The sequence below is a fragment of the Hemitrygon akajei genome, chromosome 3, assembly GCF_048418815.1.
Source record: "Hemitrygon akajei chromosome 3, sHemAka1.3, whole genome shotgun sequence".
NCBI lineage: Eukaryota > Metazoa > Chordata > Chondrichthyes > Myliobatiformes > Dasyatidae > Hemitrygon > Hemitrygon akajei.
Window position 1 is genome coordinate 210,497,290 of NC_133126.1, and position 23,523 is coordinate 210,520,812.

The 23,523-nt window shown below is 49.2% G+C and overlaps 1 protein-coding gene across 6 annotated transcripts in view; it reads right to left on the reverse strand.

Moving 5' to 3' along the window:
• Positions 1-23,523, reverse strand: part of LOC140725815 (TRAF2 and NCK-interacting protein kinase-like) — a 194,972-nt gene that overhangs the window by 63,779 nt on the left and 107,670 nt on the right. For all 6 annotated transcript variants that reach the window (XM_073041799.1, XM_073041797.1, XM_073041798.1 and 3 more), the window contains 4 exons: positions 17,730-17,929; positions 15,208-15,343; positions 5,238-5,405; positions 46-148 (listed from right to left, as the gene is read on the reverse strand). In XM_073041799.1, the coding sequence (XP_072897900.1) occupies positions 46-148; positions 5,238-5,405; positions 15,208-15,343; positions 17,730-17,929 (607 nt within the window). The remainder of the gene's footprint in view (positions 1-45; positions 149-5,237; positions 5,406-15,207; positions 15,344-17,729; positions 17,930-23,523) is intronic.

Here is a 23,523-nt window from a genome sequence, read left to right on the forward strand (position 1 = left end):
AGGGGAGTTCCTGCCGACGACCGAGACGTGAAGCGCATCACTCACCTGCCGCTGACGAGTCTTCCTCACTTCCACTAGGTGAAGTCTGAAATACCCTGGGGTCCACAAATGGGGTGAATGATGACTTTGTGCCCGTTCCTCTGCCATACTGCAAGAGAAATACACCCCATCACACCACGGATTACACCCCCCAAAGGAGCGGGGCTTACACCCTACTTCTGTTCATAAACAAAAGGTGCAACAGACACAAAATGCTGGAGAAACTCAACAGGTCAGGCAGCATCTACGGAGAGAAGTAAACAGTCAACGTTTTGGGCTGAGACCCTTCTTCAGAACAGGATTTCCAAATATGTCAATTTATACATCTACAGAATACTTCATTTTAATCTCTTAATATTATTGCGTTAATATTATTTTCTGTGCTGTAAGTGATAAGCTATACCGTGATTCGCACCTTGTCCTTGAGGGTCGATGTTTCGTTTCGCTGTGTACACGTGTATGGTTGAATTCGTGCGGTGTGTGACTGTACGTACTGTGATTTGCACCTTGTCTGTGATGAACACTGTTTCGTTTAGCTGTGTATTTTATTTAAGATAACGTGCGGAATAGGCCTTCCAACCCAACGAGCCGCACTGCACAGCAGCCCACTTATTTAACCCTCGCCTAATCACGGGACGATTTATAACCACCAGCTAACCTACTAACTGGTACCTCTTTGAAAACGGAACACCTGGAGGAATCCCACATGGACACGGGAGGAAATCAGAACTTTCATACAGAGAACACTGGAATTGAACTCACGCTGTAATGGAGTCATGCAAGTTGCCCCTCTTTTTTTACCTACTGCCCTTTATGCCGCTGGCATTTAGGGCACAATGAAGGTCATCCATCTCTTTCTTTCCGTGGCCATACAGGAGGACTCTTCATTGGTGTTTCTGTAGCAGTTTTGTTTCACTAGTCAGGGTCGTTAGCCCTGAGCTGAACCCCTGAACCTGGAGGACTGGTGGACCACACTTAGCCTGGCCTCTACCCTTTGACCAGTCTGTCATGAGTGATCCTATTAAGAGTACAAATACCAAGCTCTGACTCCAGCCAGCAGAGCTCTCCAGGTCATTGAGGTACGCAAGCCTCCAAACCACGACAAGTTTGTAGTCCTCTTGGAGGAACCACGACACCACCGCAGTCCAACGTCAATAAACTTGAACTTATATTAAATCGTTGATGGAGCACAACCTCTCAAGGGCCCACGTAGAGATGATACCAGATCCCACGTCAGGAGATGTTAGAATGGGGGAATGGAGGCTTGGCCATTGAGGGCGGTGTAAAGGAGAGAGCTGAAGATACTCAGGACCAGTCACCAGGTCCCTGGAAACTGGAATTGGGAGATGATGGGGAGGAGGGCACTGGAGAGTTGGGGACCTGTACTCCCTAGCAGCTGAGGCAATGTGACGACTATGGGAAACACCAGGAATAGGACGATGGAGTGGGGGGGGGGGGTGGGGGGCTTGGTGTGGTTGGTCATGGAGCAGGAGAACTTTAGAGCGGCTTGAGTTAACCACAGATACAAATTAGAAGGTTGACGAGGGTACTGCGCTAGTCAGCTCTTGAGCAAAACAGTGGACAAATATGTGGGGACTGAGAGAGGAGAGGGTTCAGGTGGTGGGTGTGTGAGGGATCTGATTGGACAGTGGGAGGAGGAATTGAATTGGAAGGTGAGGAGACGTCTGGCTGGGTAGTGAGGCAGAGACTGGATTGGATGTTGGGGGAGGGACCAGATTGGACTATGAGGGAAGGATGAATTGGGTGGTGGGAAAGGGATCTGATTGAACGGTGGTGGTGTTACTGGATTGGACAATGGGAGGAGGGATCAGATTGGGTGATAGGTGAAGAGACTGGATTGGAAGATGGAGGAGAGATCCGATTGGACGGTGGGGGAGGGATTGGTTGGTCAATGAGTTAGGGATTGGGTTAGATGGTAGAGAAGGAATCTGATTGGGTGCTGGGGGAGAGATTGGATCCAGGTGATGGGAAGGAGGGCAAAATTTGGAGGGGAGGAAAGTGGCGAGGGGGGGGTGGGAGAATGGGAATGATGAAACAATCTGGGAGTTGATAGGTGGAAGTGACAGAGGGCTCAAGGAAATTGAATTTGATAGGACAGGACAGTGGATATGGAATAAAGAAGGTAAAGTATGTTGGTGATGGGCAGAGAAAGAGGCTGAAAGGGATGGGGCAGAGGAAGGGGGCAGAAAGGGTGATGGGGCAGAGGAAGAGGGCAGAAAGGGTAATGGGGCAGAGGAAGAGGTTGAAAGGGATGGGGCAGAGGAAGAGGCTGAAAGTGATGGGGCAGAGGAAGGGGGCAGAAAGGGTGATGGTGCAGAGGAAGAGGTTGAAAGGGATGGGGCAGAGAAAGAGGCTGAAAGGGATGGAGCAGAGGAAGGGGGCAGAAAGGGTGATGGGGCAGAGGAAGAGGTTGAAAGGGATGGGGCAGAGGAAGAGGTTGAAAGGGTGATGGGGCAGAGGAAGAGGTTGAAAGGGTGATGGGGCAGAGGAAGAGGTTGAAAGGGTGATGGGGCAGAGGAAGAGGTTGAAAGGGATGGGGCAGAGGAAGAGGTTGAAAGGGATGGGGCAGAGGAAGGGGGCAGAAAGGGTGATGGGACAGAGGAAGAGGCTGAAAGGGATGGGGCAGAAGAAGGGGGCAGAAAGGGTGATTGCAGAGGAAGAGGTTGAAAGGGTGATGGGGCAGAGGAAGAGGTTGAAAGGGATGGGACAGAGGAAGAGGTTGAAAGGGATGGGGCAGAGGAAGGGGGCAGAAAGGGTGATGGGGCAGAGGAAGAGGTTGAAAGGGATGGGGCAGAGGAAGAGGTTGAAAGGGATGGGGCAGAGGAAGGGGGCAGAAAGGGTGATGGGGCAGAGGAAGAGGTTGAAAGGGATGGGGCAGAGGAAGAGGTTGAAAGGGATGGGGCAGAGGAAGGGGGCAGAAAGGGTGATGGGGCAGAGGAAGAGGTTGAAAGGGATGGGGCAGAGGAAGAGGTTGAAAGGGTGATGGGGCAGAGGAAGAGGTTGAAAGGGATGGGGCAGAGGAAGAGGTTGAAAGGGTGATGGGGCAGAGGAAGAGGTTGAAAGGGATGGGGCAGAGGAAGAGGTTGAAAGGGATGGGGCAGAGGAAGAGGTTGAAAGGGATGGGGCAGAGGAAGAGGCTGAAAGTGATGGGGCAGAGGAAGGGGGCAGAAAGGGTGATGGGGCAGAGGAAGAGGTTGAAAGGGATGGGACAGAGGAAGAGGTTGAAAGGGATGGGGCAGAGGAAGAGGCTGAAAGTGATGGGGCAGAGGAAGGGGGCAGAAAGGGTGATGGGGCAGAGGAAGAGGTTGAAAGGGATGGGGCAGAGGAAGAGGTTGAAAGGGTGATGGGGCAGAGGAAGAGGTTGAAAGGGATGGGGCAGAGGAAGAGGTTGAAAGGGATGGGGCAGAGGAAGAGGTTGAAAGGGATGGGGCAGAGGAAGGGGGCAGAAAGGGTGATGGGGCAGAGGAAGAGAAAACAACTGAGGGACAGAGTTGGGAGGGGAGGGGAAGTTAGAGAAACTGATGCTCTTGTTCTGAGGTTGAAGGCTACCCAGACAGAATATGAGATGCTGTTCCTGTAGGGGGTAGGTCACCTCTGCCTGGCAGTGCAGGAGACTGTGGCTGATTTATTTTTTGATGTTGTCACCAAGAGCAGTGCCGCGATAGCGTTGTGGTTAGCACACGGCTATTACAGCTCGGGCCGTCAGGATTTGGAGTTTAATTCTGGTGCTGTCTGTAAGGAGTTCATGCATTCTCCCTGTGACCACGTCCGGGTGCTCTAGTTTCCTCCCACAGTCCAAAGCCGTACCGGTTGCAGGTTAATTGTCCTGTGGTTGGGCTCAGGTTAAAGAGGTGGTTGCTGAGCCATGTGGCTCGGTGGCGGAAGGGGCTGCTCCACGCTCTATCTCAAAATAAAATAATTTGTAGGCACAGGCATCCGCTGGGTGAGTCTGTGGCAATGGAGTGGAATGGGCGAGCACGCGTGTGGAGACTGTGGGCGAGGATGGTTTGTTTATCGGTCATTACTTACCTACCTATTTATCTACCTATGTATTTATTTAGAAATACAGCACAGAACAAGCCCTTCTGACCCAACGAGCCACACCGCCCAGTAACCCACCTGATCCCAGGACAATTTACAACAAACCCGTACATCTTTGGACTGTGGGGGGTGACCGGAGACTCCGGAAGAAGCACATCTGACCACGGGCAGAACATACGATCAGCAGCGGGAGTTGAACTCTGAACTCTTATACCTCAAACCGTAATAGTGTTGTGCTTAAAAACTTCAATAACTGGATTGGACCTGCCCTTTCTGAGTGGCAGTGGTGACAACTCTGTTCTTCCTACCTGGATTGTTCTTTCCTGCCCCCACACTCCTCTGACACATATCTAATGATGAATCCTCCTCCCTCTGCCCCACCACTCTTCCCCAACCGGACACCGATTGCCGACGGCAACCAACAAACTTCATGCCGAAACAATATCCTGGGAATGACCAAAATAACTTGGTAACTCAGCAGTCATCGGGCCGGGGATGTGCAAGGGGAACGAAAGGATCAGTGTCCTTCCTGGATCAACACAATTCCCGCTGGAGCTACTGGACGGGTCTGGTGGCGGGACAGCTTTGCAGTGCTGGTGACCCAGGTTCAATTCAGACCGCTGCCCGGAAGGAGTTTCTACATGATCCCTGTGACCGCGTAGGTTTCCTCCAGGTGCTCCAGTTTCCTCCCACAATCCTAAGGTGCAAGGGTTAGGATTAGTAAGTCACAGAAATGCTCTGTTGGCACTGGAAGCATGATGCCCCAGCACAATCTACAGACGACGCTGACCATTGACACAAAAGATGCTTTTCACTGTACGCTTCGATGTACGACTGACAAATAAAGCTGACCTTTAAATCTTTGGACCGAAGTCACCAGACTTTAAATTGGTAAAAAGAATAGTTCCCCATGACCCTTGACAGAATCAGAGTAACAGCAGAGAAGGAGGACATTCAGCCCATTGTGTGCTGTGCTAGCTCTTTGTAAGGGCAGTCTTGTCAGTGTAACAAGCTAACTCTTTGGGGCGTGGAGGGACCCATGTAGGCATTTACTGAGTGAGATCAGGGATCTGGGCGAAAGGGGTTCTTACCCCGCCCCCCCCCAGAGATACCCTCCCGGCAACTCCTGCACCTACCCCAGCGGCCGAGTCCTGTTCCTGCGCGAGCTGAGAGGAGGTCCGGCCCGCCGCCTCGGTCGGTGTAGTGGCAGGAGACTGGCTCTGCTGCACCAGATCGGGCAGATTGGTTTGGCTGGCAAAGCCATTACTGTCAGCATGACCAGTCCGCGTTCTCTCACCAGAAGTCTGCAGAGACACAGAGAGGCAGATAGATAGATAGAGGGAGAGGCAGACAGGCAGACAGGGGAAGCGCATAATGCCAGATACCACCACCCAAGCTAGCAGTGTCACCCCTCCCCTTCTTCCCTGGTCTGCAGACCTGAGTTAGAGGGAAAGGTTGAATAGGTTAGGATTTTATTCCCTGGAGCGTAGGAGAGTGAGGGGAGATTTGATAGAGGCGTACAAAATTATGAGAGGTAGATTGGGTAATGCAAGGCTGGGTGATACCAGAGATCATAGGTTAAGGGTGATAGGTTAAGGAACTTGTCTTCACTCAGAGGCTGGTGACAGTGTAGGATGAGTTGCCAGCAGAAACGGGGGTGCAGGGTTGATTGCAACATTGAAAGATTAGCTTTTTCAGCTACATGGAAACTCACAGTGAAATGTGTCGTTTGTGTCAAGTCAAATCAGTAAGGACTGTGCGAAGCTGTCGCCATGCTTCCGGTGCCAAGACAGCACGTCCACACTCACTAACCCCAGCTCGTACGTCTTTGGAATGCGGGGGGACACCGGAGCACCCAGAGGGAAACCACACGTTCACGGGGAGGCCGTACAAACTCCTTACAGACAACAGTGGGAATCGAAGCCCGATCTTACAGCTGGCCCTGAGATAGCGTTACGCTCACCGAGACGCGAGGTTAGGTGTATACGTGGATGGGAGGGTTATGCAGGGCAATGTTCCAGATGCAGGTCGGGCTTCTGTGCTGTAGTGTTCTATTCTGTTACTCAGCTATGCAGAACAAAGCAGCAGATGTCAGTGTGCACTGGGATGGGGAAGTGGGAGAACCATCAGCTGTGGACGCTCGGCCCCTTGGATCCGTACTACCCACCACACTAGGCCTTTGCTCTTCCAACAGCCAATAGGAAGGAATAAAACTCTGTCATCTGATTAGCTAGCTATTCACCAATGAACTCACCACCCAAAGGGGAGAGAGGATGTGAATGGGCAAATAATGTTGGACCAAATGAAGTGGGGGAGGCAGGGAGGTTGCTGAATAATTACAGTTGTCAGAGCTGTTAATATTCATGATAACAGATTAGGTTCAGGGCAGCAGAAGGTGGAGTCACGAGGGGCTTCCCTATAGCTTCTGTCAAGGGGATACAGACCCTCGTACTGGGACACTGCCTCCGAACCCCTCTGAATCCGTAAATAAATCCGTAAGAGGACAGGGAGTTTCACTGAGCATCCTGGTGACTCCACGTGGAGGCTTTGGAGAGGGTGGAGAAGAGGTTCACCAGGATGCTGCCTGGATTAGTGGGCAGGTGCTATACGAGAGGTTGGAAAAACAGCCGAAGACTGTCCCAGGGTGGAAATAACTAATACGAAGGGGCATAATTCTAAGGTGATTGGAGGAAAGTGTTGGGGGGGGGGGGTTGGGATTGTCAGAGATAGCTGTTTTACACAGAGAGTGGCGGGGGCCTGGAATCCGCTGCCTGGAGTGGGGTAGAGGCAGATACATTAGAGACTTTTGAGAGATGTTTAGATAGGCTCATGAATGAGAGGAAAATGGACAGTTATGTAGGAGAGAAGGGTTAGATTGATCTCAGAGTAGGGTAAAAGGTCAGCACAGCATCCTGGGCTGAAGGGCCTGCACTGTACTGTGCTGAACTCTTTATCTTGCTGTCTCACGTTCTTGTTATTTATTGCTATTTACTTTGCACAGTTAGTTGTCCGGTTGATCTTGTGTAGTTACTAGTCTATAGCTCTGCAGGGTATGTTCACAGGAAAATGCATCTCAGGGCTGTTACGGAGACTTGTACTGCAATAATAAAACTTACTTTCAACTTTTTGAACTTTGAACCTTTGTTCTGTGCTCAGGAGTGGCAGAGGCTGAGGGGAGATCTGATGGAGGGTTGTAAGATTATGAGAGCGATAGATAGGGTAGACAGACAGTATCCTTTTCCCAGGATTGAAATGTCTAATATTAGAGGGCATGCATTTAAGGTGAGGGGGGGAGGATATCAAAAACAAGTTTTTTACGGAGTGGTGGAGACATTTAAAGGGCTGATTGATGTGAAGAGAATGGAAGGATATGGACATGTCGCAGGCAGAAGGGATTAGTTTAGTTATTTAACTAGAGATACAGCTTGAAACAGGCCCTTCAGCCCAAAGAGCCGTGCTGCCCAGCAACCCACCTACTAAAAGCCAGACGACTCACAGGACAATTCACACTGACCAATGAGCTGCCCACGCACTGTCGGAGGAAACCGGAGTGTGCAGAGGAAACCCACATGCACACGTGAAATAAGCTCCAAACTTGCTTACAGATGAACCAGATTTGAACTCTGAGGGCCTGAGCTGTAATAGTGTCACACTAAGCAGTCCGTTGCCATGGTGACCTGTTTAGTTGGACTTTTAATTACTTTAATTAGCCTGGCCCAGCTGAAGGGCCTATTCCTGTGATGCTTGGATTTCTGTTCGATGTTTGTACACAGATTTACATAGGATATTAAAGATGAAGTGGGCTTGTTCAAAGAAGCTATCTCAAAGTCCACTACCATCTGGTTCCTTCACCATTGTGGGGTTTACACCCTGAATCCGGTCCTGTTCACCCTGTACACATCAGACTTCCAATATAACTCGGAGTCCTGCCATGTGCAGAAGTTCACACGGCCATAGTGGGGTGTGTCAGGAATGGACAGGAGGAAGAGTATAGGAAACTGATACAGGACTTTGTGATATGGTGCAGCTCAAGTTACCTGCGTCTCAATATCACCAAGACCAAGGAGATGGTGGTGGACTTTAGGAGATCTAGGCCTCATATGGAGCCAGTGATCATTAATGGAGAATGTGTGGAGCAGGTTAAGACCTACAAGTATCTGGGAGTGCAGTTAGACGAGAAGCTAGACTGGACTGCCAACACAGATGCCTTGTGCAGGAAGGCACAGAGTCGACTGTACTTCCTTAGAAGGTTGGCATCATTCAATGTTTGTAGTGAGATGCTGAAGATGTTCTATAGGTCAGTTGTGGAGAGCGCCCTCTTCTTTGTGGTGGCGTGTTGGGGAGGCAGCATTAAGAAGAGGGACGCCTCACGTCTTAATAAGCTGGTAAGGAAGGCGGGCTCTGTCGTGGGCACAGAACTGGAGAGTATGACATCGGTAGCAGAGCGAAGGGCGCTGAGTAGGCTACGGTCAGTCATGGAAAACCCTGAACATCCTCTGCATAGCACCATCCAGAGACAGAGAAGCAGTTTCAGCGGCAGGTTGCTATCGATGCAATGCTCCTCAGACAGGATGAAGAGATCAATACTCCCCAATGCCATTAGGCTTTACAATTCAACCGCCAGGGGGAAGATATGTTAAAGTGCCGGGGTTAGGACTGAGCTTAAGTTACCATTCAATGTATTTTAGTAAACTATTTAAGAACTTTTTAAAAGCTATTTATTAATGCTTTTTGAGAGGGTGATTTTAGATGCATATCATATTTTTACTGAGTTAAGTATTGTATGTAATTAGTTTTGCTACAATAAGTGTATGGGACATTGGAAAAAATGTTGAATTTCCCCATGGGGATGAATAAAGTAACTATCTATCTATCTATCTATCTAATTACCCTTGCAATATCACTTTGGGAGCACCTTCCCGGTAAGGCCTGCAGTACCTCAGGATAGGCACTATGGCACCATGCAACCAGCACGACACCATTACAGCTTGAGGCACTGGAGTCCAGCGTTCAATTCCGATGCCATCTGCAAGGGTCTGTACGTTCTCCCCGTGACCGCATGGATTTCCTCCCACAGTCCAAAGATGTCCCAGTTGATAGGTTAATTGTCTTGGTAAATTATCCTGTGATGAGGCAAGGTTAGGGTTAAATATGGGGTGGCTGGGTGGAGCTGTTCACAGGGCTGGAAATGCCTGTCCTGCTCTGTATCTCGAAATAAAATAATAGGAGAAGAGAAGGCAGATCATCCAACACCCCTCCTCTCCACACCTCCTCCTGGGGCAGGCAGGGATGGCGATAAATACTGGGCTTGCCTACAGTGCCTCGAGGGGCAGGGAGAGATACCTACAGTGCCTCGAGGGGCAGGAAGGGATACCTACAGTGCCTCGAGGGGCAGGGAGGAATGGGTGATAATACTGGCCTTGCCTCCAGTGAGCACGGCCTGAAGACAAAAGCAACCAATTCCCAACCAGGTGCCGGAGTTGGAGAGCTGGTGAGACAGCGGGCAAAAAAGCAGGGCAAAGAGTGAAGTGAAGGAAGCAACTGATGACAGTGAAGGCACCCCACAAGGGGGCAAGTGACACCCAGAGTCAGAACAGGTACCACACACACACACACACACACACACACACACACACACACACACACACACACACACACACACACACACACACACACACACACACACACACACACACACACACACACACACACACACACACCAGTTATGTGGTGTGAATGTTGTCTGTGGCTGGACTCAAGTACCGATAGCCCTCCCCACCACTGCACACGTCTACATGGAGCATGTCCGGGAAAGCCTGAGCCCATCACTGAGTTGTTCCACAATCTAAGATTCACTTACAAGGACTTTTCATCTCATGTTCTTGATAGTTATTGCCTATTGATTATCATTATTTATTTGCACATTGGTTGTTCACCTGTTGTGTTGGGTGTAGTCTTTCATTCATTATTTCTTGTATTTACTGGGAATGCCCACAAGAAAATTAATCTCGGGGTTGTATATGGTGACATATACGTACTTTGATAATAAATCTGAACTTCGTAATCGAGGAGCAAACAAAACAACAGTACTAGGAAACTTGCAGCAGGTGAGTCAGAGTTCAAATCTCATGTCAACGATCCTCCACTGGAATGCCAGCCAATACGGAACACGCTTGATGGGAAGAATGGCCTAATTCCGCTCCTAGGTCTAACTGGGACAGTGAGCGGAGGAAATGTTGCTGACGTGTCACAGTAGCGTAGCAGTTAGTGCAACACTATTACATCCCGTGGCATTTCAGAGTTCAGAGTTCAATTCTGGCGCCATCTGTAATGAGTTTAAACATTTTCCCAAGAACTGCGTGGGTTTCCTCCGGGTGCTCTGGTTTCCTCCTGCAGTCCAAAGACGTACCAGGTTAATTAGTCATTGTTCGGACTAGGCTAGGGTTAATTCAGGGGGCTGCTGGATGGTGTGGCTCATTGCGCTGCCTGTTTCATGTTGTATCTCAAATAAAAAAGTATGGAACACCAGGGATGTCCTCGTGCTAGAATCTCCGTTGGTGCTTATTTAAGGGAAGGATGAACAAGAATTCACTGTTCTGGACATCCTCCGTGTGCAGCAGGCCCTTCCAACCAGCAACCCATCTATTTAACCCTAGCCTAATCACAGAACAGTTTACAATGACCAACTAACCTGCTAACAAGCATGTCGTTTGGACTGTGGGAGGAAACCGGAGCACCCGAAGGGAACTCCTGTACTCACAGGGAGAAACATTCAAACTCCTTACAGACGGAGCCGGAATTGAACTCCGAATTCTGTAATAATGTTGTGCTAATGACTACGCTACCGCAATGCCCAAAACCTTCTTTCTCTTTCAAAGTTCTGACCTGAAATGCTAACTCTGTCTTTCCCTCCCCACAGATGCTGCCTGACCTGCTGAGTGTTTCTGTCTCACTGCAGATTTTCGGCATTTATGGTATTTTTACATTATGAGCTTCTGTGATGACAGATCAGCTGCCTGTGATGGTGGGGAGAGCTGACTCAAGAGGAACGCCCTAAAGGATTGGGAGTAAATATTGGGAAGTGAAATGTTGCAGGGCTGTGGCTGAAGAACTCTTTCAAAGAGCTGAGCCAGCAATGATGGGCTGAGTGGCCTCTTTCTGTGCTGTAAGATTCAATGATTCTATTAACAGTATACAACATAGCTGAGGTGACAATCACGTAGCTGCCTTCCAAGACCAGCATGAACTGAGCAACCAAGCATCAGCAGAGTCCACAGAAACACATCTCAGACTTCCAGTAACTTCCTCCCCCTCCCCCTTCTCTCCTTATCCCTGCCCCATTCTGTCTCCTGTCTTACCCCTTCTCTTCTCCATAACAGTGAATCACTTAAATCCAGTGGCCCTCCTCCTCTCCTATTAGATTCCTTCCTCTCCAGCCCTTTACCTTTCCCACCATCACCTCCCCCGGGTGTCCCCTCCTCCCCCCCCTTTCTCCCATGGTCCACTCTCCTCTCCTATCAGATTCCTTCCTCTCCAGCCCTTTACCTTTCCCACCCATCACCTCCCCTGGGTGTCCCCTCCTCCCCCCCTTTCTCCCATGGTCCACTCTCCTCACCTATCAGATTCCTTCCTCTCCAGCCCTTTACCTTTCCCACCCATCACCTCCCCCGGGTGTCCCCTCCTCCCCCCCTTTCTCCCATGGTCCACTCTCCTCTCCTATCAGATTCCTTCCTCTCCAGCCCTTTACCTTTCCCACCCATCACCTCCCCCGGGTGTCCCCTCCTCCCCCCCTTTCTCCCATGGTCCACTCTCCTCTCCTATCAGATTCCTTCCTCTCCAGCCCTTTACCTTTCCCATCCATCACCTCCCCCGGGTGTCCCCTCCTCCCCCCCTTTCTCCCATGGTCCACTCTCCTCTCCTATCAGATTCCTTCCTCTCCAGCCCTTTACCTTTCCCACCCATCACCTCCCCCGGGTGTCCCCTCCTCCCCCCCTTTCTCCCATGGTCCACTCTCCTCTCCTATCAGATTCCTTCCTCTCCAGCTCTTTACCTTTCCCACCCATCACCTCCCCCGGGTGTCCCCTCCTCCCCCCCTTTCTCCCATGGTCCACTCTCCTCTCCTATCAGATTCCTTCCTCTCCAGCCCTTTACCTTTCCCATCCATCACCTCCCCCGGGTGTCCCCTCCTCCCCCCCTTTCTCCCATGGTCCACTCTCCTCTCCTATCAGATTCCTTCCTCTCCAGCCCTTTACCTTTCCCACCCATCACCTCCCCCGGGTGTCCCCTCCTCCCCCCCTTTCTCCCATGGTCCACTCTCCTCTCCTATCAGATTCCTTCCTCTCCAGCTCTTTACCTTTCCCACCCATCACCTCCCCCGGGTGTCCCCTCCTCCCCCCCTTTCTCCCATGGTCCACTCTCCTCTCCTATCAGATTCCTTCCTCTCCAGCTCTTTACCTCTTCCACATGTCACCAGCCAGCTCCTTACTGCATCCCACCCTCCCACCTTCCCCTCACCTGGTCTCACCTGTCACCTTGTATTCTGTCTGGGTAGCCTCCAACCTGATGACATGAACATTCATTTCTTGAATTTCCGGTAAAGCCACACCTCCTTCCCCCCACTTCACCACTCCCCATTCCTGTTTCCCTCTTTCACCTTTCTCATTACCTGCCCACCACCTCCCTCTGGTGCTCCTCCCCATTTCTTTCTTCCATGGCCTTCTGTCCTTTCCTATCAGATTTCCTCTTCACCAGCCCTCTATCTCTTTCACCAATCGACTTCCCAGCTCTTTACTTCGCCCTTCACCCCCCTCCCGCCTTCTAACTCTGACTCCTCTTCTTTTTTATCCAATCCTTCTGATGGATCTTTGCCCAAAAAGTCAACTGTTCACTCTTTTCCATAGATGCTGCCTGGCCTGTTGAGTTCCTCCATCATTTTGTGTGTGTTATTTTGGATCTCCAACATCTGCAGAATCTCTTTTGTTTGGGAGCACATCTGGCCAGATTGTAAGGTCCTGCCTGTGCGATAAGAGCTCCAGTAAAAACCAAGAGCTTCCCCAGGCTCAAGGGCAGCTTCAAACAAACCTTGTATAGAATACAGATGAACTATTGATCTTTCAACCAACCTTGTCACCGCCCGCCTGCCTGCCTGCACTTTCTCTGTAACACTTTATCCTGGTTTTCCCCTTTGTACTACTTCACTGTTCCATTTGCTACCTTTTGCACTACTCATTTAATTTATATATACTGCCACACAACAATAAATTTTACGACATATGCCAGCGATATTAAACTTGTCTCATTCTGTCTACAACCTTGATAACCTTACGTAGAGAACAATCAGCCAGTAAAGCATGCAAACAAAATCTTTTCACTGTATCTCAGTATACATGACAATTAAAAAAACAATTACCGACGATGTCTCATTAAGAACAGCTTCATCCCTTCCACCATCCGGTTTCTGAACAGTCCATAAATCCAAGAACACTACCTCACTATTTTGCTCTGCTTTAGCACTACTTATTTATTATTTTTATATATTTCATACTGCAGTTTATAGTAATTTTTATGTATTTTTCTGCCCCATAAAACAAATTTCATGATATAAGTGGTATTAAACCTGATCCTTTGATTCAGTATCAGAGATGGCAGGAGTGTGAAAACGGCAGCCATTTACTTCACACTGCCTTTTCTCATTCTCCCCAGCCCCTGCCGTTCCACTCACCCAAACCATCTCTCTCCCCAGCTGAAGCCCTCAATGAGGTGTACCCAATACAATACCACCTGGGAAGGTGTGCTCTGCTGGGCTCACCTCACTGAGGGCATTGCCTCGGTATGGTCCTCTTGCAAACTTCTACAGGTGTACGCTGAGGGTTTCATCACCCTCTGCTATGGAGGGACCACTCCACAGGATCGGAAAAAGCTGCAGAAAGTTGTTAACCCAGCCAGCTCCATTATGGGCACCAGTCTCCCCAACAATGAGGACATCTTCGAAGGGGATGCCTCAGAAAGTGGCGTCCATCATTAAAGAGCTTCCCTTCACCCAGGACACGCCCTTTTCGCATTGCTACCATCAGGGAGGAGGTACAGGAATCAGAACCAGGTTTAATATCCCTGGCATGTCGTGACATTTGTTGACATTGCAATACATGATAACAGAAAAAACATGAATTACAGCACATTAAATTAAATAAGTAATGCAAAAACAGAAATTAAAAAAGGATAGTTTCATGGGTTCGTTGTCCATTCAGAAATCAGATGGCAGAAGGGAAGAAGCTGTTCCTGAATCATTGTGTGTGTATCTTCAGGCTTCAGTACCTCCTCCCTGATGGTAGCAATGAGAAGAAAGCACGTCCTGTGTGGTGGGGGTCTTTGAGGCATCACTGGATACTACGGAAGCTAATGTCCATGATGGAGCTGACTATGTTTACAAATCTCTGCAGCTTACTTCCACCCTGTGCAGTAGATCCCCTCCCCCCATACCAGACAGTGCTGTAGCCAGTTATAAAACTCTCCATAATGCATGTGTAGTAATTTAAAAGTGCTTTATGTGACAAACCAAACCCGCTCGAACTCCGACTGAAGTACTGCCACTGTCACACCATCTCTGTAGCTGCATTGATACGCTGGGTCTGGGTTAGGACCTGGAGATGTTGACACCCAGGAACTTGAAATGGCCCACTCTTTCCACTCCTGATCCTTCTGTGAAGACTGGTGTGTGTTACACTTTTGAAGGGTAAGACACACACTCAATGATTCAGGAACAGCTTCTTCCTCTCTGCCATCCGATTTCTGAATTGACATTGAACCCATGACCTTCCTCACCCTTGTGTTCTTTTTTGCACTGATTATTTATCTTTCATGTTTGGTATTATAACTTATAGTAATTTTTATGTACTGCTGCTGCAAAACAACAAATTTCACGACCTATATCAAAGCAAGTAAACTTGATTCAGACTCTCTTGGCTCCACTGGTGCCCTGAACTCTCTGAACTCCGGGTTCTCTCTTACACATTGAGATGAACAAGAGGTTTTATTTGTTTCTTACACCAACCGTCTGCAAAGAGATCTTTGTCGCTCGATTCCTGAGCCTACTGATCGGGCACGTACCTCGCGGATGATCAGGGTTCCATCTCCGGAAGGGTTTCTGTACAGGTCGGATGACAAGGGTCCCTCACACACTGCCACCTGCCCCACGCCAAATCCTTTATTGTACTGGTCAGTGCCGCTGGACGCAGAGGTGGGCCTGCAAGTTGAAGAGCCAGAATCAAAAGCTACACACGGAGGACCATGGAGGGGTGACGACGAGGATGGAAATGAGAGACAACAAAGGGGGAGAGAATGCAGAGGTAAAGACCGTTGATATGCAGTTACTGTGGTTATAATGACAGTAATTCTACTTAATCCATCACATTTGGGATATTGTCTTCAAGTTCTGGTCGCCTCATTATAGGAAGGATGCTGCCTGGATTAGAGAGGGTGCAGAGGAGATTTACCAAGATGCTGCCTGGATTCGAGGGCATGTCTTATGAGGGTGGGTTGAGCGAGTTGGCAACTGTGGAATTGAACTTGGGTCACTGTTTCTGTAAAGCATTACACTAACTGTTGGACTACCATTCTACCCTAAATCATTATCTTCAGACCTACAAACCAGTAAGTCTGTGGCCTGTTGGAGGAAACCAGAGCACCTGGAGGAGATCTACTGGTCACTGGAAGAATGAACAAACTCCTTACAGATAGCGGTGGGAATTGAACCATGGCCCTGTAATAGTAGTAAGCTAACAGTGCAGCCCCAAATGAGCAGTCCTGAGGCAGTCCTTAGGGCCTTCATTCCAAACCAGTCATCTCATCACAGCCCTCCAGAGTAATCTCCATTCAAATTCTCCTTCCTGCACCATGTCAGGGTGGACAGCACCCACAGGGATACCAGCACAGCCTCGGGCCTCTCGTTCCTGCACCATGTCAGGGTGGACAGCACCCACAGGGATACCAGCACAGCCTCGGGCCTCTCGTTCCTGCACCATGTCAGGGTGGACAGCACCCACAGGGATACCAGCACAGCCTCGGGCCTCTCGTTCCTGCGCCATCAGGGTGGACAGCACCCACAGGGATACCAGCACAGCCTCGGGCCTCTCGTTCCTGCACCATGTCAGGGTGGACAGCACCCAGAGGGATACCAGCACAGCCTCGGGCCTCTCGTTCCTGCGCCATCAGGGTGGAGAGTACCCACAGGGATACCAGCACAGCCTCGGGCCTCTCGTTCCTGCACCATGTCAGGGTGGACAGCACCCAGAGGGATACCAACACAGCCTCGGGCCTCTCGTTCCTGCACCATGTCAGGGTGGACAGCACCCACAGGGGTACCAACACAGCCTCGGGCCTCTCGTTCCTGCACCATCAGGGTGGAGAGCACCCAAGGGATACCAGCACAGCCTCGGGCCTCTCCTTCCTGCACCATGTCAGGGTGGAGAGCACCCACAGGGATACCAACACAGCCTCGGGCCTCTCGTTCCTGCGCCACCAGGGTGGAGAGTACCCACAGGGATACCAGCACAGCCTCGGGCCTCTCGTTCCTGCACCATGTCAGGGTGGACAGCACCCACAGGGATACCAGCACAGCCTCGGGCCTCTCGTTCCTGCGCCATGTCAAGGTGGAGAGCACCCACAGGGATACCAGCACAGCCTCGGGCCTCTCGTTCCTGCACCATGTCAGGGTGGAGAGCACCCACAGGGGTACCAATACAGCCTCGGGCCTCTCGTTCCTGCGCCATGTCAGGGTGGAGAGCACCCACAGGGATACCAGCACAGCCTCGGGCCTCTCGTTCCTGCACCATGTCAGGGTGGAGAGCACCCACAGGGATACCAGCACAGCCTCGGGCCTCTCGGTCCTGCACCATGTCAGGGTGGAGAGCACCCACAGGGATACCAGCACAGCCTCGGGCCTCTCGTTCCTGCGCCATCAGGGTGGAGAGCACCCACAGGGATACCAGCACAGCCTTGGGCCTCTCGGTCCTGCACCATGTCAGGGTGGAGAGCACCCACAGGGGTACCAGCACAGCCTCGGGCCTCTCGTTCCTGCACCATGTCAGGGTGGACAGCACCCACAGGGATACCAGCACAGCCTCGGGCCTCTCGTTCCTGCACCATCAGGGTGGACAGCACCCACAGGGATACCAGCACAGCCTCGGGCCTCTCGTTCCAGGAATATCCCAGGAATGAAAGGGTTAATGTATGAGGAGTGTTTGATGGCTCTGGGCCTGTAATCACCGGAGTTTAGTAGAATGAGGGGGGATCTCACTGAACATTGAAAGGCCTAGATAGAGTGGGCATGCAATGGGTGTTTTCAACGGTGGGGGTGGTCTAGGACCAGAGGGCACAGCCTCAGAAAAGTGGGATGTCCCTCTAGAACAGAGATGAGTAGGAATTTGTTTAGGCAGATGGTGGTGAATCTGATTAGTCAGGGTGTCAAATGGGGCTGAGAGAGATAATAATCAGCCATGATGAAATGGCAGAAGACTCGATGGGCTGAATGGCCCAATTCTGTTCCCATGTCTTATGGTCACTTCTGAACCCATTATCCATGACTGGATGGTGGGTGTAGGGTTGGGGAAGATATTTAAGATTTCCCTTACATTATTCTGGGGATGTCACTGACTGGAACGGTCCCATCCTGTGCCTCATTTTCTCCATCTTCCTCCTCCTCTTCCTCCTCCTCCTCATCGCTGCTCTCTGACTCTTCGCTGGACGAGGAGTAGTCAGTGACTTTGATGGGGGGGCGGCTGGTCTCCTCATTGCGAAGCTCCCGCAACTCTTTGGCCAAAGCTGTCAGGTCCTAGAGTGAGAATAAGACAACAGACGAATTAAACCCCAGAGAAGGGGGGTAAAAGAAAAGGAACAATTATGAATGTAAAGAATCTGGGTTTGGGCGGGGTGGGGGGGATTAGAACATAGAACAGAACGGTACAGCACAGAACGGCATTCAGAATGAGCTAGTGAATTGGATTAGAAATTGACTAATTATGTGAGAAGTCAGGGATTGCTTCACTGACTGAAGGCCATTGACCAATGGTGTGACATAGGGATTGGTGAGGGGCCCATTATTCGTCAGCTTTATTAATGATCTTGATGATAATGTGGTTATCTAGATCAGCAGATGGCACCAAGGTTGTGGGTGTCGTGGACGGTGAGGAAGACTATCAGAGCTTGCAGTGAGATTTGGACCAGCTGGGAAAATGGCAGATGGAACTTAATGCAGACACGTGTGAGGTGTTGCAGTTTTGGAGGGAAACCAGCATAGGACTTACGCAGTGAATGATAGGACACTGAGGAGAGCGGTCGACAGGGATCTGCGAATACAGATCCATAATTCCATGAAAGCGGCCTCACAGGGTTGTAAAGACAGCTTTTGACACATTGGCCTTCATAGACCAGCGTATTAGGTACAGGAGATGGGATGTTATGTTGGAATTGTTTAAGACATTGGTGGGGCCTAATTTGGAGTATTTTGTGCAGTTTTGGTCACCTACCTACAGGAGAGATGTAAGTAAGATTGAAAGAGTGCAGAGATAATTTACAAGGATGTTGCCAGGACCTGAGTTACAGGGAGAGGTTGAACAGGTTAGGAGTCAGAGAATGAGGGGAGATTTGATAGAGGTGTACTAAATGATGAGAGGTAAACGCAAACAGGCTTTTCCCACTGGGTTTGGGTGGACCAGAACTAGAGGTCGTGGGTTAAGGGTGCAAGGTGAAATACTTAAAGGGAACACGAGGGGGAACTTCTTCACTCAGAGGGCACTGAGAATGTGGCATGAGCTGCCAGCAGAAGTGGTGGATGTGGCTTCGATGTCAATATTTAAAAGAAGTTTGGATAGGTACAAGGATAGGAGGGTATGGAGGGCAGGTCTAGGCCAGTACAGTAGTTGGGCATGGACTAGGGTTGGACCAAAGGGCCTGTTTCTATGCTGTAGTGCCCCATCACTCTATGAGAAATGGCTAGAATCAGGAAGGTGACTGGGGGAAAATAGAGGGGGAATTCAGTGGTAGCTTCAGAGAGTTAAGGGTATGTAGGGTGGTAGTAGAAGCAGACACATTAGGGACATTTAAAGAACTTAGATAGGCACATACAGTAGATGAGAGCAAAGTGGAGAGCTGTGTAGGAAGGGAGGGAGGGATTGATGTTACAGTAGATAAAAAGGGTCAGCACAACGTGGTGGGCCAAAGGGCCTGTGCTGTGCTGCAGTGAGAAAGCAGAGTGACACCAATGAGCTGAGAACTTCTGGAGACCTGGCGGGTGCTTCTTTGGCAAACTGCAAGTCAAAAATTCACAGAAACTGAAGATATTCCTTCTGCAGGGCTGTTAATGTCAGACTGTCTTCAGTCCAATTTCCACAGCAAACTGATTATTTTTGTACACTTCTTTGGGATAACTTTTCAGGACCACTGTGAGGAAGTGTAGCAGGATCATCAAGAGGTTTGTGGGATTTGGGGAATTGGAGCGGAATGGCTGGAATTGAGGAGCACAAGTGAGACATAGAATGTTTTTTATCAAAACCTGTTTTCTCTTCTTGTTGTTGGCATTAAGAAGAAGGTATGTAATCCTCGGATGCCACACCACTAGGTTCAGGAACAGTTATTACCCCTAAACTAACAAGCTCTTGAACCAGAGGAGAGAACTGCACTCAACTTCACTTGCCACATTCCTGGAATGTTCCCAAAACCTACGGACTCACTTTGAAGGGCTCTTCATCTCATGTTCTTTATATTTATTGTTTTTTTTTTAATTAGTTTCTTTCTCTTCCTTTCTGTTTGCACAGTTTGTTGTCTTTTGCACACTGTCCACCCTATTGGGTGTGTTGCTTGCATTTAATGTAAATACAGCAAGAAAACTCAGGGTTGTATACAGTGAATTTAAATTTGCTTTGAACTTTTACTACACTTTACCTTAAAAAGCATTTTTTTTCTGGAAGATTTGCAATGAGCTTCCAGCAATTAATGGCTGAGGTGGACACATTAGCAATGTTTAAAAGCCATCTGGATAAGTACATGGAATGGAGAGGTTCAGAGAGCTTTGAGCCAAATGCAGGTAGCTCATTAAGCAACAAAGTCAGCATGGACAAGCTTGGCTGAACAGATCGTCTCTCTTGTGTACGACTGCATGAGAGAAGCAAGAACCCATTCAGTCTGGATGAAGCTTAGCTTGGTACGGCAACCGTGTGACTGCGAGAAACTGCAGAGAGTTGTGGACACAGTCACAGAAACCGGCCTCCCCTCCATGGACTCTGTCTGCACATCTCACTGCCTCAGTAAAGCAGTCAGCATAATGAAAGACCCCATTCACCCTGGACGCTCTCTCCCATCTCCACTCCCACTGGGCAGAAGATACACAAAAGTGAAAGCATGTGCCACTGGGATCAAGGACAGTCTCCACCCCACTGCTATCAGTCTCTTGAAATATAAAATTAACTCTTATGACTTTGCAATTTATAGTTTACCTGCACTACACTTCTTCAGTAGCATTTACACTTTATTCTGTTTGTTATTGTTTCATTTCATTCTACCTTATTCTATATAAAGGGTAAAAGGGAGGCGAGAGTTGATATTGGACACTAGAAAATGATGCTGGTGAGGTAGTAACGGGGTACAAAGAAATGGCAGATGAACTTGATGGGTACTTTGCATCTGTCTTCACAGTGGAAGACACGAGCAGTGTGCCAGAGGTCTGTGAGTGTCAGGGAGCAGGAGTGAGTGACATTGCTATTACAAAGGAAAAAGTGCTAGGCAAACTCGAAGGTCTTAAGGTGGATAAGTCACCTGGGCCAGATGGACTACATCCCAGAATGCTGAGGGATGATGCTGAAGAGATAATGAATGCATTGGTCATGATTTTTCAAGAATCACTGGATTCTGCCATGGTCCCAGAGGACTGGAAAATTGCAAATGTCACTCCACTCTTTAAGAAGGGAGGAAGGCAAAAAAAAGGAAATTATAGGCCAGTTAGCCTAACCTCAGTGGCTGGGAAAGAGTTGGAGTCTATTATTGAGTATGAGGTTTCGGGGTACTTGGAGACTAATGACAAAATAAGGTAAAGTCAGCATGGTTTCTGTGAAGGGAAATCTTGCCTGACAAATCTGTTAAGAGTTCATTGATGAAGTAACAAGCTGGGTGGACAAAGGAAAGGCAGTGGATGTCATTTACTTAGATTTTCAGAAGACATTTGATAAAGTGCCACACATGAAGCTGCTTAAGATGAACTCCTATGGCATTACAGGAAAGATACTCACAGACAGGAAGAGGCAAGTGGGAATAAAAGGCGGCTTTTCCGGTTGGCTGTCGGTGACTAGTGGTGTTCCTCAGGGGTCAGTATTGGGACCACTACTTTTCACGTTGTTTGTCAATGATTTGGATAAGTTTTTCCTCATTTCCCTCATTTGAAGGGCCGAATGGCCTACTCCTGCACCTATTTTCTATGTTTCTAAGTTTTTGCCCTTTCACCCTTAACCCACAACCTCAGTGGAAAAAGCCTGCTTGCATTTACCCTCTCTATAACCCTCATCATAATGTGCTTTGTGGTCTTCCTTGCACAATTTTGTATAATTTATGTTTTTCTAGTGAATGTTTCGTCTCTGATGTGATACTGCCGCAGTTGTTTTTTCTTTCAGCTGTACGTACGTGGACGTGTACGGGTGACAATAAACTTCACTTTAACACTGCAGCTCGTGTCTGTGTTCTCATTTTGGAGGACTCTGCATTCCATGTTAATTGTTTCGGTTTGCTGGATACTCTTTTTTTGTTATTTTGTATGATTTGTTTAGGGGGCTAGCTCTGTGGCAGCTGTCAATCACGCAACACTACATTGGACTGAACACTCCTAGACCACTTTGAGCACCCCCTGCAGTTCAATGCTTAAGATTCTGTGTGTTATTCACTCATTTTTTGCTGTTTGCACGATCTGTTCCTTTTTTTTAGTGGGTCACTGGTATTACGCTGCTACACTATTGTGCCAGGCTAGTGGACTAAAGAGCTCTCCGTCTTTATAAGCAACACACATAGATAGCTGGAGGAACTCAGCGGGTCAGGCAGCATCTATAGGAATGAATAAACTGTTGACGTTTCGTGCCGAGACCCTTCGTCCGGATTGAAGAAGGGCCTCAACCTGAAATGGCGACTGTTCATTCATTTCCGTGGATGCAGCCCGACCCGCTGAGTTCCTCCAGCAGTCTCTGTGTGTGGCTCTGCATCTCCAGTATCTGCAGAATCTCTCGTGCTTATGATTTGCCCCTCTTCATGAAGTGATCTCCCTTGCCAGTTCCGACGCAGGGTGACTACACATCAAACAGATGCTCCTCAATCTGCCACGTTCTGGCAACAGACAGAACGCTGGAGAGACACCTCAGCTCAGGCAGCAGCTACGGAGAGGAATGATGGCATCTCCCCACCCACACAGATGCTGCTCGACCTACTGGGCTCTGCCAGAGCTTTGTGTGTGTAAGTGGCTCCAGATTTCAGCATCGGCAGTTCCTCGTGTCTCCAAGCCCCACCCGCAGACGGTACATTCCTTCTGGGAATCTCTGGACCATGACACAGGAGTAGTATTAGGCCAGTCAGCCCACTGAGTCAGCTCCATCTTGCATTGTTAACATTCCTTTCAAGAGCAGCAGAATATAAAAGCACGGATGTAAGCAAGGAGGTTGATAGGTTCTTGATTAGTTAATGGTTACGGGGGTGAATGGGGGTTGAAAGGTATAATAGATCAGCCATGATGGAATGGCAGAGCAGACTCGATGGGATGAATGGCCTAATTTTGCTCCTATGTCTTATGAGCAATCAAAGATGTGAAGGAGCATTTGGGACATAGCTATCTCAAGGCCACTTATCGAGAGCGTGCTGAGATCCAGTAGAAGGTCTTCCATCTTCACTCATAATCCTCTGCCCAGCCGTAGAAATGTCTACTGACCCCACACCAACCTTCTCCGTGACCTTGGAACCCGAGGGACTGGAGTGGAATTAAGGCACTTCACTGAATCCCAAACAGTCCCGTCAAACTCATTTCAAAGCCTAGACTACACCCATTTCCATTAAGATGATAAAGTTCACGTCATGTAAGTTAGTATCCCGCTTGGTGGTGAAATATTATCAGCGCCGGATTCTGGAGCGAAGGTTCCCGAGTTCGAATCCAAGTCGGGTTGAGCGTTGAGCTGGCAACTCGCCCTTGTGAAAACAAGAATAGCTTGCTACGGAAACACCGTCGTGACGGTGCCCCGATAACTCCACTGCCGAGTTAAGGGCTATTCTTCTTCTTTTTCATATAAGTCAGTGATGACAAATCCAAGTCTGAATCTGAACCCTGTACCTACGCTTCATGTTACTCGGGGTCTGTCTCCACCTTATAGAGGGAGGGTGGTCCCAGTGGGCTTGATCCTTGGCCTG